General features: G+C 41.9%; 1 protein-coding gene across 3 annotated transcripts in view; it reads left to right on the forward strand.

Moving 5' to 3' along the window:
• ARHGEF18 (Rho/Rac guanine nucleotide exchange factor 18) overlaps nt 1-15,814 on the forward strand; it is a 194,077-nt gene that overhangs the window by 166,114 nt on the left and 12,149 nt on the right. For 2 of the 3 annotated variants that reach the window (XM_073544082.1, XM_073544064.1), the window contains 6 exons: nt 5,601-5,686; nt 5,919-5,963; nt 9,180-9,227; nt 10,478-10,933; nt 13,142-13,469; nt 14,265-14,387. In XM_073544082.1, coding sequence (XP_073400183.1) covers nt 5,601-5,686; nt 5,919-5,963; nt 9,180-9,227; nt 10,478-10,933; nt 13,142-13,469; nt 14,265-14,387 — 1,086 coding nt within the window. The remainder of the gene's footprint in view (nt 1-5,600; nt 5,687-5,918; nt 5,964-9,179; nt 9,228-10,477; nt 10,934-13,141; nt 13,470-14,264; nt 14,388-15,814) is intronic. The other variant, XM_073544073.1, reaches the window with a different exon arrangement.

The raw sequence follows: 15,814 nt of genomic DNA on the forward strand, positions 1-15,814 counted from the left end.
ATGACCACATATGAGGTATTGGTGTACTCAGGAGAAATTGTTCAACAAATTTTAGGATCCATTTTATCCTGTTGCCCATGTGAAAATGAAAAAACTGAGGCTAAAAGAAAATTTTTGTGAAAAAAAGTACTTTTTTTTTTTTTTTTTTACAGATCAATTTGTGAAGTACCTGGGGGTTCAAAGTGATCACTATGCATCTAGATAAGTTCCCTGGGGGGTCTAGTTTCCAAAATGGGGTCACTTGTGGGGGAGCTCCAATGTTTAGGCACACAGGGGCTCTCCAGACGTGACATGGCAACCTCTAAATATTCCAGCATATTTTCCATTCAAAAAGTCAAATGGCGCTCCTTCCCTTCTGAGCCCTGCCGTGCCCCCAAACAGTGGTTTATGACCATATATGAGGTATCGTTGTACTCAGGAGAAATTGCCCAACAAATTTAAGGATTCATTTTATCCTGTTGCCCATGTGAAAATGAAAAAATTGATGCTAAAAGAAAATTTTTGTTGGAAAAATTAAAATGTCCATTTTTTCTTTCCACGTTGCTTTAGTTCCTGTGAAACACCTGAAGGGTTGTTAATCTTCTTGAATCTAGTTTTGAGTAGCTTGAGGGGTGCAGTTTTTAGAATGGTGTCACTTTTGGGTATTTTCTGCCATATAGACCCCTCAAAGTGACTTCAAATGTGAGGTGGTCCCTAAAAAAAAAAATGGTTTTGTAAATTTTATTGTAAAAATGAGAAATCGCTGGTCAACTTTTAACCCTTATAACTTCCTAACAAAAAAATATTTTGTTTACAAAATTGTGCTGATGTAAAGTAGACATGTGGGAAATGTTATTTAGTAACTATTTTGTGCCACATAACTCTTTGGTTTAACCCCTTAAGCCCCAAGGGTGGTTTGCACGTTCATGACCGGGCCAATTTTTACAATTCTGACCACTGTCCCTTTATGAGGTTATAACTCTAAAACGCTTCCATGTATCCTGGTGATTCTGACATTGTTTTCTCGTGACATATTGTACTTCACGTTAGTGGTAAAATTTCATTCAAATAACTTGCGTTTATTTGTGAAAAAAATGGAAATTTGGCGAAAATTTTGAAAATTTCACACTTTTCCAAATTTGAATTTTTATGCCCTTAAATCACAGAGATACGGCACACAAAAAACTTAATAAATAACATTTCCCACATGTTTACTTTACATCAGCACAATTTTGGAACCAAAATTTTTTTTTTGTTAGGAAGTTATAAGGGTTAAAAATTCACCAGCAATTTCTCATTTTTGCGACACCATTTTATTTTTACTGACCACATCACATTTGAAGCCACTTTGAGTGGTCTATATGATAGAAAATACCCAAAAGTGACACCATTCTAAAAACTGCACCCCTTAAGGTGCTCAAAACCACATTCAAGAAGTTTATTAACCCTTTAGGTGCGTCACAGGAATTTGAATATTTAAAAAAAATGAACATTTAACTTTTTTTCACAAAAAAAAATACTTCAGGTTCAATTTTTTTTATTTTACCAAGGGTAACAGGAAAAATTGGACAGCAAAAGTTATTGTGCAATTTGTCCTGAGTACGCTGATGCCTGATATGTGGGGGGGAACCACTGTTTCGGCGCATGGCAGACCTCAGAAGGGAAGGAGCGCCTTTTGACTTTTTCAATGCAAAATTGGCTGGAATTCAGATCGGACGCCATGTCGCGTTTGGAGAGCCCTTGATGTACCTAAACAGTGGAAACCCCCCACAAGTGACCCCATTTTGGAAACTAGACCCCCCAAGGAACTTATCTAGATATGTGGTGAGAACTTTGAACCCACAAGGGCTTCACAGAAGTTTATAACATACAGCGGTGCAATTAAAAAATCATATTTTTTCCACAAAAATGATCTTTTCACCCCCAATTTTTATTTTTCCAAGGGTAACTGGACCCTAAAAGTTATTGTGCAATTTGTCCTGAGTACGCTGATACCCCATATGTGGGTGTAAATGACTATTTGGGCGCATGGCAGAGCTTGGAAGGGAAGCAGCGCCATTTGGCGTTTTTGGCTGGAATTGAGATCGGACACCATGTCGCGTTTGGAAAGCCCCTGATGTACCAAAACAGTAGAAACCCCCCACAAATGACACCATTTTGGAAACTAGACCCCCCAAGGAACTTATCTAGATGTGTGGTGAGCACTTTGAACCCCCCAGTGCTTCACAGAAGTTTATAACGCCCGGACGTGAAAATAAAAAAATCGTATTTTTTCAACAAACATCATCTTTTAGTCCCCATTTTTTTTAATTTTCCCAAGGGTAACCAGGAGAAATTGGACCCAAAAGTTGTTGTCCAATTTGTCCTGAGTACCCTGATACCTCATATTTGGGAGAAAACTACTGTATGGGGACACGTCGGGGCTCGGAAGGGAAGTAGTGACGTTTTGGAATGCAGACTTTGATGGATTGGTCTGCAGGTGTCATGTGCGTTTGGAGAGCCCCTGATGTACCTAAACTATTGAAACTCCCCACAAGTGACCCCATTTTGGAAACTAGACCACCCCCCCCCCACGGAACTTATCTAGATGTGTGGAGAGCACTTTGAACCCCCAAGTGCTTAACAGAAGTTTATAACGCCTGGACGTGAAAATAAAAAAAATCATTTTTTTCCACAAAAATGATATTTTTGCCCCCAATTTTTTATTTTCCTATGGGTAACAGGAGAAATTGGACCCCAAAAGTTGTTTTGCAATTTGTCCTGAGTATGCTGATACCTTATATGTGGGGGTAAAACACTGTTTGGGCGCATGGCAGAGCTTGGAAGGGAAGGAGCACCATTTGACTTTTTCAACACAGAATTGGCTGGAATTGAGATCAGACGCCATGTTGCATTTGGAGAGCCCCTGATGTGCCCAAACAGTGGAATCCCCCCCAATTATAACTCCAACCCTAACCCCAACACACCCCTAGCCCTGACTCTAGCCCTGACTCTAGCCCTGACTCTGAAATAAATACATTTTTTTAATTTTATTATTTTTCCCTAACTAAGGGGGTGATAACGGGGGGTTTGATTTACTCTTTATGGCGGTTTTTATGTTTGGCAGCTGTCACACGTTAGAAAACGCTTTTTATTGTAAAAATAGTTTTTGCATCACCACATATTGAGAGCTATAATTTTTCCGTATTTTGACCCACCGAGTCATGTGAGGTCTTATTCTTTGCGGGACGAGTTGACGTTTTTATTGGTACCATTTTTGGGCACGTGACATTTTCTGATCGCTTTTTATTCCGATTTTTGGGACGCAGAATGAACAAAAACCAGCGTTTCATGAATTTCTTTTGGGGGGTGCGTTTACACCGTTCCGCGTGCGATAAAATTGATAAAGCGGTTTTATTCTTTGGGTCAGTACAGTTACAGCGATACCTCATTTAGGTCCTTTTTTTTATGTTTTGGCGGTTTTATGCAATGAAAACTATTTTTTGCAGGACAAGCTGACGTTTTCAGCGGTACCATGGATATTTATATGCGTCTTTTTGATCGCGCGTTATTGCACTTTGTTCGGTGGTATGATAATAAATAATTTTTTGCTTCGTTTTTTATTTTTTTTTTTTAAGGAGTTCGCTAAAGGGGTTAACTAACGGGACAGTTTTATAGGGCGGGTCGTTACGGACGCGGCGATACCAAATATGTGTACTTTTATTGTTTTTGGTTTTTTTTTTTTTTCAAAAAATGAATTTATTGGGGAATATTTTTTTTTTTTTTTTTTTACTAATTTATTTAGCGATTTTTTTTTATTTATTTTTTTTTTTTATTTATTTTTTTTAAATTATTTTTACAATTTTTTTTTTTCTTTTTTAATTTTATTACATTGCCCCAGGTGGGACATCACTGTCCTGTGACAGATCGCTGTCCTGTGATCTGTCACAGGCACTGCTACAGACTTCCTCATGCCTGCGCTTTGCAGGCAGCGAGGAAGCCAGCTCCATCTTGGATCCGGGGGCCTGTAGGGAAAGAGCCCCCCGCAGCAGCGCTGCAGATTGCGCTGCCGTGGGGGGCTCAGGGAAGCACGGAGGGAGCCCCCTCCCTGCCGATGCTTCCCTTTAACCCCCGGTACACCGCGATCGTGTTTGATCGCGGTGTACAAGGGGTTAACGTGTCAGGGGCGGTCCGTGACTGCCCCTGACACATTGTGTTGGGTGTCAGCTGTGATAATCAGCTGACACCCGGCCGTGATCAGCGGCGCTCACCACGTGGGCGCCGCTGATCGCTATGACGTACTATCCTGTCCCTGGGAATTAAGTCCCAGGGCACACGGACGGGATAGTACGTCTCATGGCAGAAAGGGGTTAACAGAATAAAAATTCTAAATTTGAAAATTGCAAAATTTTCTAAATTTTTGCCAAATTTCTGATTTTTTCACAAATAAACGCAAAAATTATCGACCTAAATTTACCACTAACATGAAGCACAATATGTCACAAAAAAACAATCTCAGAATCGCTAGGATCCGTTGAAGCGTTCCTGAGTTATTACCTCATAAAGGGACACTGGTCAGAATTGCAAAAAATGGCCAGGTCATTAAAGTCAAAATAGGCTTGGTCATGAAGGGGTTAATGGAACTAAACTTTTGAAGTCTTTTGGTACTTAAGCACTTTTTGCACTATTTTTTTTCCTAGGGCTGTTTTTTACACCTTTCACATGAAAATGTTTTCTTGTGTGTTTTTTAGTATTTTTGGAAACTTGAGGAAAGAAAAAGTATTCACATTTGCGTAACTTCAAAAACTGTAAGGCTCACATCCATAGTAGTATCAATTATCACAGTATGTGGTATTGAGAACTACACACTGTGATGGAGGTGCCGTTTCTGAGGGACCCTCCCTTTGAACTCGTTACGTCGCAGATCAATTGGGGAAGCTTGATTTTGGCTTTTAATGCAAGCAAGCCACAGGATAACACTCCCTTTCATGCAGTCACAGATCAGAGGAGTGTGCTTTGCTCCTTGTTATGGAGCCAGCCGCCTGATTAATTCCACGGTCATCAGTGCCTTCACCGTCTTTGACTTGTGACGAATAGCTGCAAAGGAAGCCGGAAGCAGGTGGAGGCGCTTTCAGGGAAGTTGGGGCTGTAACATACAAGCTGGGAAGAAGCAGGCATAGATTACTGGAAGGGTAAGAAGGCAGCGCTCAAAGGAAGAAATAACATTACACATCAGGGTTGCATAAAAAGCAGTGGAGCAAGCCATGGAAGGAAGCATTATCAGTGAGCTGGCTAGCAATAGGAGCCATAAGTAGGCCTCACCCCCTGATCCCAGATGAGAAAGTGCGCACTCAGGAGCTGCAATGAGTATAGCATATACGGTGTTGTATGGAAACCCTATTATGCATGTGAGTCTTTATGGTTTTTGAAGTTATGTCTTTGATAACTTTATCTCCCCAAAGTGCCCCTTTTAATATGTGATCTGTACAGCTACTGTACTTCTATCTTAGATTTCAATTAAGCAATGTATAATGTTCTGATGATACATTCTTGTTACTGGAGTAGATGACGCCTGTTTTCCTTAATTTAGGTGTTTGTGTTGCGATATCTAAATTAGAACCTTGCTGTATTTTGGTTTGCAGCGGGCAGTTTTAAGCAGCGAGTCAAGGACCGACGCACCACCTCTACCAGTTCAGAGACTCCAATTCAAGACCTTATGTTCAATGAGGTAAAACTTGTAACCTTTTACATAATGAGGTAAACATATAATCATATGTGTTTTGAATGAAATAGTATATAATTAGTTTGTAATAAGACTCCTAACCAAGTGGTAACTATTTTAAAATGTTATATATTTGATTTCTTTGCTATATTTTGCTATTTGTACACAGTTAATGTATATGCCCAAGGAAGAATAAGCATGTTCAAGGTTTAACATGTTGTATTTTTTCCTTTCGTAGACTGATGCGCCCATTTTTGAAAATGACAATCCTCCAGATTCAGAGGTAACATTTTGTCCTTGACCAGAAATATATGCCACGCTTCTTATCTCATAGTAGCCAGCTAGTTGTTATAACACTGTGAATTGGACATGGAGGAAAAATAAAGGGAATGAAGTGATTATATCTGAGATTGGGTTAGATTTCTATTTGTACAGTATGTCAGCCATTGATGACCAGAGTTATATTCTCACTGATACTAAAAAAAAAACCTAAACTAAAAAGCGCATCAGTTAAAGATGATAAAAAGTGCTATTTAATAGCTGAAAGTGGTGACGTCTCGGCTCGGGGATTTGATCCTTTTTCAAGCCTTGAAAAGTGCTCACATCCCTGAGACAAAGCATCACCGCTCTGGGCTATTAAATAGCACTTTTTTCACCTTTAACTTTGTGTGCTGCCTCCATTTTTTTTATCTTGCTGCTGATACTAGTGATGGAGAATTGCTTTTCTGATTCCACTTGTCTTAATTATATCACGTTGTTTTGTTTTTTTTCCCAATAAATATATGGCTCCCATGTTTAGATGTATGATGGCCATGCATTCTTCGGTACACAGTGTTTTTCCACTGTGCAGTGTAGTATTCTGTTCCTAATTCAGCTTTTTTTTTTGCTGCCATTTGGCATATACTGTTCATCTCAACAAAAAGTTTTAGCAGACTTTAAGGTGCCCACACACCTTTTGAAGTCAGTTGGTGAAGCATTGTGCAGGATTGACTGACTAAAGGGGGCTTCACACATAGCGATATCGCTAGCAATATTGCTAAAGCGTCACCGATTTTGTGACGCAGCAGCGATATTGCTAGTGATATCGCTAAATGTGATACTTACCTCCGACCGGCTCCCCCGCTGGATATCGCTGATCGCGCGAGAACGTCCTGGGCCGTTTCTCGTCGGCCGCTTCCTGCTGGCACCGACAAGCGACGCGTGGACGCGGGTGGGAGGACGTCTTCATCGCCGCGTCTGACAGGTAAATAGCGACCGCTGACCCCTGCTATGTCGCTGGTGAGATCTGCCTGTTTGGCAGCTCACTAGCGACCATTTAGCGATGCACCAGCGATCCTGACAGGGTCGTATCGTGGTTGGGATCGCTGGTGCATCACTAAATGTGACGGAACCCTTAGGCTAAGTGCACACCTACACTATGCACACCTACACTATGTAAATAATTTCAGCTCACCACTGTGACGACCGTTTCAGATGGATCAGCACGGTAGTAGTCCAGCCCAGAATAAGCACAGCTGTATCCAAGCAAAAAAGGAGATATCCAGGGAGCGTAGAAGGAACAATAGTAGACATTTTTGCAAAGAATATTTAATGAATCCAATAATTTTACATATATAGACATAAAATTAACCCCTCACGCTCCCTAAAACTGCGTTTCGGCAGATGCATTTTTCAAGTTGACGTGTGTATTGACATGTGCCGGCAATAGCCGCGGGTGGAATCGTGATCCACTCGCGGCTATTAACTAGTTAAATGCCACTGTAAATGGTGCTTCCAGGAATCGCGCCGGAAATACGCACACCAGTGAACTGCGTCACGTGATGGCGGGTCACCGGTGTGTCGGCATGACAACCCAAGGTCTCCTGGAGACCTCTATGGTTGTCAGTGCCGGATTGTTGTGAGCGCCACCCAGTGGTCAGCGCGCATATCAAGTCCAGCAATTGCCTCTATGTAGCAGAGCCAATCAGGCTATGGCAGCTTCTAGTCTCCTATGCCAAAAGTAAAAAAAAAAAATGTCAAAAAATATATAAAAGTTCAATCATCCCCCTTTCGTCCCATTCAAAATAAAATAAAATCAAACACATATTTGGTATCGCCGCAATCAGAATTACCCAATCTATCAATAAAAAAAAAAGGATTAACCTGATCGCTAAACGGCGTGGAGAGAAAAACAGTCAAAACGCCAGAATTACATTTTTTTGGTCGCTGTGACATTGCATTAAAATGCAATACTGGGCGATCAAGAGATCGTATTTGCACCAAAATGGTATCATTAAAAATGTCAGCTCAGCGCGCAAAAAATAAGCCCTCATCCAACCCGAGATCATGAAAAATAAAGAAGCTACGGTTCACAGAAAATTGCGTTTTGTTTTTTTTTGTTTTTTTTTTTTAGCAAAGTTTGGAATTTTTTTTCACCACTTAGGTAAAAAAGAACCTAGACATGTTTGGTGTCTATGAACTTGTAATGATCTGGAGAATCATAATGGCAGGTCAGTTTTAGTATTTAGTGAACTTAGCAAAAAAGCCAAACAAAAAACAAGTATGGGATTGCACTTTTTTTGCAATTTCACTGGACTTGGATTTTTTTTTCCTGTTTTCTAGTACACGACATGGTAAAACCAATGATATCGTTCAAAAGTACAACTCGTCCCACAAAAAATAAGCCTTCACATGGCCATATTGGCGGAAAAATAAAAAAGTTATGGCTCTGGGAAGGAGGAAAGCGAAAAACGAAAACGCAAAACAGAAAACAGCTCCCAGGGTTAAGGGGTTATAATACTTGAGGTCATGTTGGCTTATGCTGAAGAGGATATACCATTGAAATGGACGTTTCAACAAGACAACCACCCTAAAGACACAAGTAAACTAGCAAAATCTTGGTTCCAGTCCAACAAAATTGAGGTTATGCAGTGGCCAGCCCAATCCCCAGACCTTAATCCGATAGAACACTTGTGGGGTGACATCATAAGTTCCGTTTGTGAGTCTAAGCCTAGAAATGACAAAAAATTGTGGGATTTCATCACAGCAGCCTGGGCTAGAATAACAGGTGAAGCAGTTCTAAAAAACTGTGGGTATACAACTAAGTATTAGGTTAGTGATTCACAGGAATGCTAAATCCACTAAAAAAAAGTACATAATGTGAGTTTATAAACACAAATGCAGACACTGCTATTTTTTAGAACACCCGATGTTCATTTTTTATTATTTTTTGTAAAGTAGTTAAAAATTATATGCATTTCTCTTCATGTTTTTAATTAGAAAACAGTGTGCAATGTTCCTAATGCTGGAAATAAAATCTAGTGTAAAGATTTTGTGACCAACGTTTTGAACACACTGCTGTTATTTTTCCCACTGCTGTAGCTTGTTGTAATTCCACCAAATGTGACTTGGCACATAGCAGTCAATCATATATGGCTGGCAAGCGGTATGACACTCTTCAAAAAGATTGGTGTTTTTATTCTTTATTAGTAATCATTATTATTTTTATTTTTTTTTCCAGATAATTTTGAAGGTGACGACGCTGATACAAATGCTATATGGCCTACAGGTGAGTTACATTAAACAAGAAAAAAAAAGTTCCAATGCGCAACAGTTTTTTTTTTTTTTGTTTGTTTGCATTTTTTGCTTTCGTACTTGGGAGAGACTTTTCAGGAGTTTTCTAATATAATTTCTGTATCGGTCCCCTTACAGGCTGGATCTGTTGAAGGGAAAGCATAGACAAATAATACATTTCTTGGGCAAAATGGCTACATATAGATTCTGGTTGAGATTTAATAATGTGTTTTTAAAGGGAGTCTCTCGCCCTCATTTTAAACTAGCTCTTCTGTGATATTGGGGATTTAGCCTCCATATGTTCATCGCATGTGTTGTGATAAACAAGCCTCCGAGCACATTCATCACAACACCTTTATCTGACCTTGCACATCAACTCTGGTGGTCCATGGGGCCCATAAAATCATACTAGCTTAGTATTATACAGGTACAGTACCTGAGATAACTTTTAATACATATGCAAATGAGGGGCTTTGGTGCACCCTTTGCATGACCAAGAGCTCAGTAGTCCATTACGCCCCCTCATTTTGCATGTTGGTGGCTTTTCCTGCTTCTGCCTGACAGCGCTCGTTTTCCTTAGGAAGTGTTACCTGAAGTCAGAGTTTGCAGTGGCCGGATGCGTTCTCGTCCATGGCGCCTCTCTAACGCCACTACATTTTCTGGTCTATCAGTGTAGCGAGCTTAATCAGCAGAGAGGAGCCAAGGAGGAGAACACACAGACAAGCACAAGTAGTGTCAGTGCACATGTATGCTTGCTGACTTTAGGCAACTTTTACTTTGGGAAGTGAACGCTGTCAATTGTAAACTGGGGAAGCCACCCAAAATGCAAAATGAAGGGGTGTAACAGTGCACCCCTCATTTGGATATCCTTAAAGTTATTCTCAGGCACTGTACCAGTAATGGGCACAGTGCTAGCATGTTTCTCATAGGGTCTAAGTCCTGTATATTACTGTATAGCGAATTTAAAATGCATTTCAAGGATTTATATCTGTTTTTGGGACTGGCTACCATACAGGTAACGTCACTATGGCTTCTGTTTCTTTAATGCCCCCATTGAGTTCTACTAGTGAGTTTCTTCTAGGAAGCCAGACAGACTAGTGACTGCCGCATTTCCATGCGTAAAGCTGCTTTGAGCTAGTCCATTCACTTACATTGGCCCGCGTGCTAGTTCTGTTGTGCACATGGACAGTTCATAAGCTCATCTAAACTGAGCCCAACTTGTAACTGTGCTTTGTTAATTCTTAGGCCTTGATATCACAGCAAGACAGCTACATAGAGGCACAGAGAGAATATGAGAAACAAACACGACAGCAATCATCCAGGGGCAATTGGTTGCTTGAGCAGGAGAAGCAGCGGAACTTTGAAAAACAGAGGGAAGAGTTTGCGAATGTGCAGAAGCTGCAAGACCAGCTTAAACAAGAAAGACAGCGGTGGGAGCGTGAAAAGAATAGGCAACAGAAGGACATGGAAGCTACCGAGATGAAGCTCCGCCAAAGAGAGGACACCTCACGGATCGAAAAGGAGAAGATCAGACAGGAACGGATAGAACTAGAGGCACAGAGAGAAGCCTATCAGCATGACTTGGAAAGGTTGCGCGAGGCTCAAAAGGCAGTGGAGAAGGATCGAGAGCGCCTGGAGCAGCTGAAAAAGATAAAGAAGCCAGTTGGATCATTTACTCCAGAACTGGTGCAGGTCACATTGGTTTGTATAATCTCCATTATGCATCAGTTCCTATTACAGCAATTCCAACAGTCTGCTTTCTGGGTACTTTTTCTGCACCTAGCTGCAGGAAAAACCTCAGAGCTGGTGCCATGGGATCTTTTCTCCAGCCCTATTACTTGTCAGACTACTTCAATACCTGTTTGGTCCTGATGGACATACAGTGCTCATCATAAATGAGTACACCCCACTAGATTTGTCAGAAAACCTTTAGTTTCCTTTCAGTGTCGACATTTTCTATGAGGTACCATGCAACTATGAAACTCAGTCTTGCCAAAATTTTTGAAACTGTTCTTGTGTTCAGTGAGAGATTGAATGCAATCTTACTTTTTAAAGAGTGTGTACTCATTTATGCTGAGCACTGTAAACACATATAATTTGGCACTGTATTTCTGCTTAAGTAGGTAAAATGAGAAAAGGCTGTTTCCTAAGCACGCTCAGTGAATATATGTTAGAAATTTGGGTAATATAGGACATAGAGCATTCAGTGGCTTGACATAGTGCATAGTTATATCAACCGAAAATGTCCAAATTCATGTAGGGCACTTCAATAAGACTACACACAATATTCCCATATATGCCAAAAAATAATTATAATAAATGGGAAAAGAGATGAGATCCTAACATGTAAAAACATAATATTTTATTGGTTAATAATGATAAAATACATAAAACCTAGAAAAGCAAAATTCTGCCCAAGGGACACCGAGCTCAAATAGATATCTACAGGGTAATGGTATCCAATCAAAACAGATATATGAAACATGAGGTCTTGTATAATATATATTCATCAATCTCTATTAAGACATATCATGAGTAGTGTGGGCATAGAGAATCAAATTAATTACTATCCTGTGTGGATGACCCGCAAAGAAAACAATTCCCAAAACATGACCCCTTGTATCATACATAAACGTGATGCCGCAAAGTAGCCTTAATCCTGGGGAACATAGCCGAAGGACCCCACAATACAGGAGTAAACAGTGACAGATCCTTATCAGCAAGCACCCGATTGCAATAGGTGACCACAACACAATTAAAGGTGCCTCATGAAAAAATTGTATATTACCTATTAGGAGAGGTGAGTTCGCTTCTTAGCAGATGGCGAAACGCGCGTCGGGGTGAGGGGACGCTGAGCGAACACACCACCTAATAGGTAAGGCTACTTTCACACTTGCGTTTTTTTGCGCTGTGTGCACAGTGCAAATGGGCATAAAAAAACGCATCATGCGTTTTTAATGCGTTTTCTTGTTTTTTGCACATGGTTTTTGCAAAAAACGCATGCGTTTTAAAACGCTGACTTGCGCGTGACCATGTGCACGTCAGCGTTCCCATAGACTTTAATGTGTTTTTGGGTGAATTTTGTGCGCATTACGTGCGCATGCGTTTTTTTGAGACCGGTCGGACGCACAAAAAATGCAACAGGATGCATTTTGTGTGCCCGGGCTCACACTACAAAAAAACATATGCGCATACAAACGCATGACAATGCGCACCCATGTTAAGTATAGGAAAAAAAAACGCGTGCGCAAGTGTGAAACCAGCCTAATATACAATTTTTTCATGAGGCACCTTTAATTGTGTTGTGGTCACCTATTGCAATCGGGTGCTTGCTGATAAGGATCTGTCACTGTTTACTCCTGTATTGTGGGGTCCTTCGGCTATGTTCCCCAGGATTAAGGCTACTTTGCGGCATCACGTTTATGTATGATACAAGGGGTGATGTTTTGTGAATTGTTTTCTTTGTGGGTCATCCACACAGGATAGTAATTTTGATTCTCTATGCCCACACTACTCATGATATGTCTTAATAGAGATTGATGAATATATATCTATTATATAAGACCTCATGTTGTTTCATATATCTGTTTTGATTGGATACTATTACCCTGTAGATATCTATTTGAGCTCGGTGTCCCTTAGGCAGAATTTTGCTTTTCTAGGTTTTATGTAGTTTATCATTATTTACCAATAAAAGATTATGTTTTTACATGTTAGGATCTCTTTTCTTTTCCCATTTATTATAATTATTTTTTGGCATATATAGGAATATTGTGTATAGTGCATAGTTAGTGTATGCAATCCAAGCGGGAGGCAATATTTTTATGTGACGGCTGTCATGTCACTGTGAAATTGAAGTTGAAGAAAAGACAATATTTAAGATGACATTAACAGTGTTTTATTTTTCAGGGTTTAACACATTCTGCAAGTTTTAATGGAGAAGGAATGCAGAACTTAGAAGGAGCTGGTATGAAACCTACAGCCAAAAACACTGCCTCTGTGTCAGCTGCTGATTACCTGGAGAGGCCTGAAGTCACACGCCGGGACAGTACCTCCATGGAAGCTAGACCAGCATTGAAAAATGATGTGCCTATTCATTTGTTAAGTGCCACTAACCAGATCCAGAAGCCCACGTTACTCACAAAGCAGCAGATACCTACCAAGCTGGCCACATTAACAAAAAGTGGAAGGGACAAGTCCAGTAGAGGAAAAGCTTCTTATCGGACTGACAGTTCAGGTCAGTGGAAAACGTCTGGGTCTTAAAACTAAGTAACTACAACCTCAAGTGAATAATGACACTAGAGAAGTGCGCAGCTCAGCAGACCTGAGCTCACAATGAGTGGGGTATGGCTTCAGCCGAAAGCAAATTTGCAAATTCAAATTTCAAGAGAGCCCATCATTTCTAGGGTGTACTTAGTTTCTTCCCATGGCTGTACACACACACACTATACAAAGATTATGTTATGAGCTTCATCATGACCCTGGCTTCATTTTAAAGCATATTAGATATTCAAAATCAGATTAAAAAAATGAAAAACAGATTGGTCAAAATGCATTGTACTTACTAAATATTTCCCCAAGTACCCCAAATCTGAGCAGTATTTCAATCCAGTTGCCTCCAGCTGCACTCTTGTCTAGTTTTCTTTTTAGCAGAAGCAGCATTTGGTTCGTGGAGGAAACTACCCAGCTTCAGTTTCTCAGTCCTGAAAGAACAGGGTGAAAAGGGGCACAGTGTGGTCCTCGGACTCTCATCATATAGTCTTTATAGAGTCACAGATGTATAGTGGAGTCCAATCAAGGGCGTATGTTGTATTGACATGGTGGTCACATTACACATTGGTGAACCACCTATTGCACTGTTTTTACGGTAAAACAATGGAGATGCAAAGAATAGAACAGCAAAAGGAGCAGGCAAAGGAAAACAGCATAGCGTAAGCATGGTTAGAACACATCATTAGGCTAGTGGTTTGCTTAAACATTTCTTACCTTTCCATCACACACAATTTCATGTAAATGGTATTGTCTGTGCCAGCATCCATAGGTCACAGGCCACTTTTTCCGTCCAAGCTCTCTGAGAAGGATGACAGTACTATGAAGATCAGAAGAGCCGCCAGTCCAGGCCTAGTGAGCAATCAGATAACGTTCTTCCAGCAAGGTGAGCAGATAGGGCTCGAGCTTGTGTCAAATATTTTTAAATGCCGATTTAGTAACCGTGTACAGCATAGTATTACTACATCTAGAGGCAGAAATGGCTCAAGGTCACAGTAGCTTTGTATGAGTCCAATGCATGGACACCTTATACAGTTAGCCTGTAAAGTAGTCTTTAACTCTTTCATCACTCCCCTTCTTTACCAAGCAAGGACTTGGAACTCTAGTCTCCTTACCCTAAATAATGAGCCCTTGCCTGATTCATTTCCTAGCATCCACCTTTCTCGTTCGCCTTATTGGGGGACACAGAGACCATGGGTGTATGCTGCTGCCACTAGGAGGCTGACACTATTCAAAAAAAGGTTAGCTCCTCCTCCGCAGTGTACACCCCACCAACCGGCAGGGATTTCCCCAGTTTAGCTTAGTGTCAGTAGGAGGTGGACATATCTACCTCGTCATTCCTTTACAGGTTCTACGGAGGGATACAGTGTGAACAGTCACATCTGTACTCCCACATGGAGTCTGCGAGTACGGCGTGTATTGCCACCCCGTATCCTTGCAGTTCTCCGCGACAGGACCAGCAGCCCAGACGGACGCCGACACCAAGACGTGCCAGCGACTCCAGGGGTCCTTGTCGCCAGTCTCCCACCCACTCGCCTACCAGAGCCTGTCGGTTGGAGGAGACACAGGAGCTCTTCAATCCAGGTAATGGATCTGGGATGGGTGAGTATGGCCTTTTTTATTTTACCTGGCTGCCCATTCCCGACGGACAGGGGGTCCTCTTCATTGGCACAGGGATGCGGGCGCTGCGGTTCTCCGCAGCCACCCTACGGGCACATCATCCTTATATTGCTGCCCTCCGCTCTTCCCCTTCCCTCCCCCCTTTCTGGGGACAGAGAGCACAGGGCCTCTCCCTCCCCTTCTTCCATGCTGGGAAGCGGCTTCCAGCGGCGGCGTCCTTGTCCCGACCTCCGCGCCGACCCCCTGCTGACAGGCGGCCGCCACAACTAATTTAGGCCCCGGCTTCTGTTCGGGCCTACCGCAGCGTCGCGGCCACGCCCCCCACCCCTTTCTTCTAAGCGGGCTTTTCTCCCGCTCTCCCCAGGCCCTCCCCCCGCCTTTCCTTCTCCTGCTCAGCCTGTTATGACCAGAGGGCAGCGATTGGGTAACCCTGCGGCGAGCTTCGCCCTTCCCCTTCTCCTGGACGCTCGCTTCTCTACAGGCAGGCACCATCTTCACAGCCTGTCAGCCGGACGCACATCTCCGGATATCCAGCAGCCTGTGCTTTGGGGACACCGGTCCGTGAGTAGCTCTGCACTGCAGACTGACCCTTCTCCGCCTTCTGTCCCCCAACCTTCCGGCACTACATCAGGTTTTCATTATGTCTAACTCGAAATCTGATCGTACCCGCTCTATGGCCCTCCCCTGCACCCT

The sequence above is a fragment of the Dendrobates tinctorius genome, unplaced genomic scaffold (genome assembly GCF_039654945.1).
Source record: "Dendrobates tinctorius isolate UK_male_01 unplaced genomic scaffold, ASM3965494v1 ptg000011l, whole genome shotgun sequence".
Taxonomy (NCBI): Eukaryota; Metazoa; Chordata; class Amphibia; order Anura; family Dendrobatidae; genus Dendrobates; species Dendrobates tinctorius.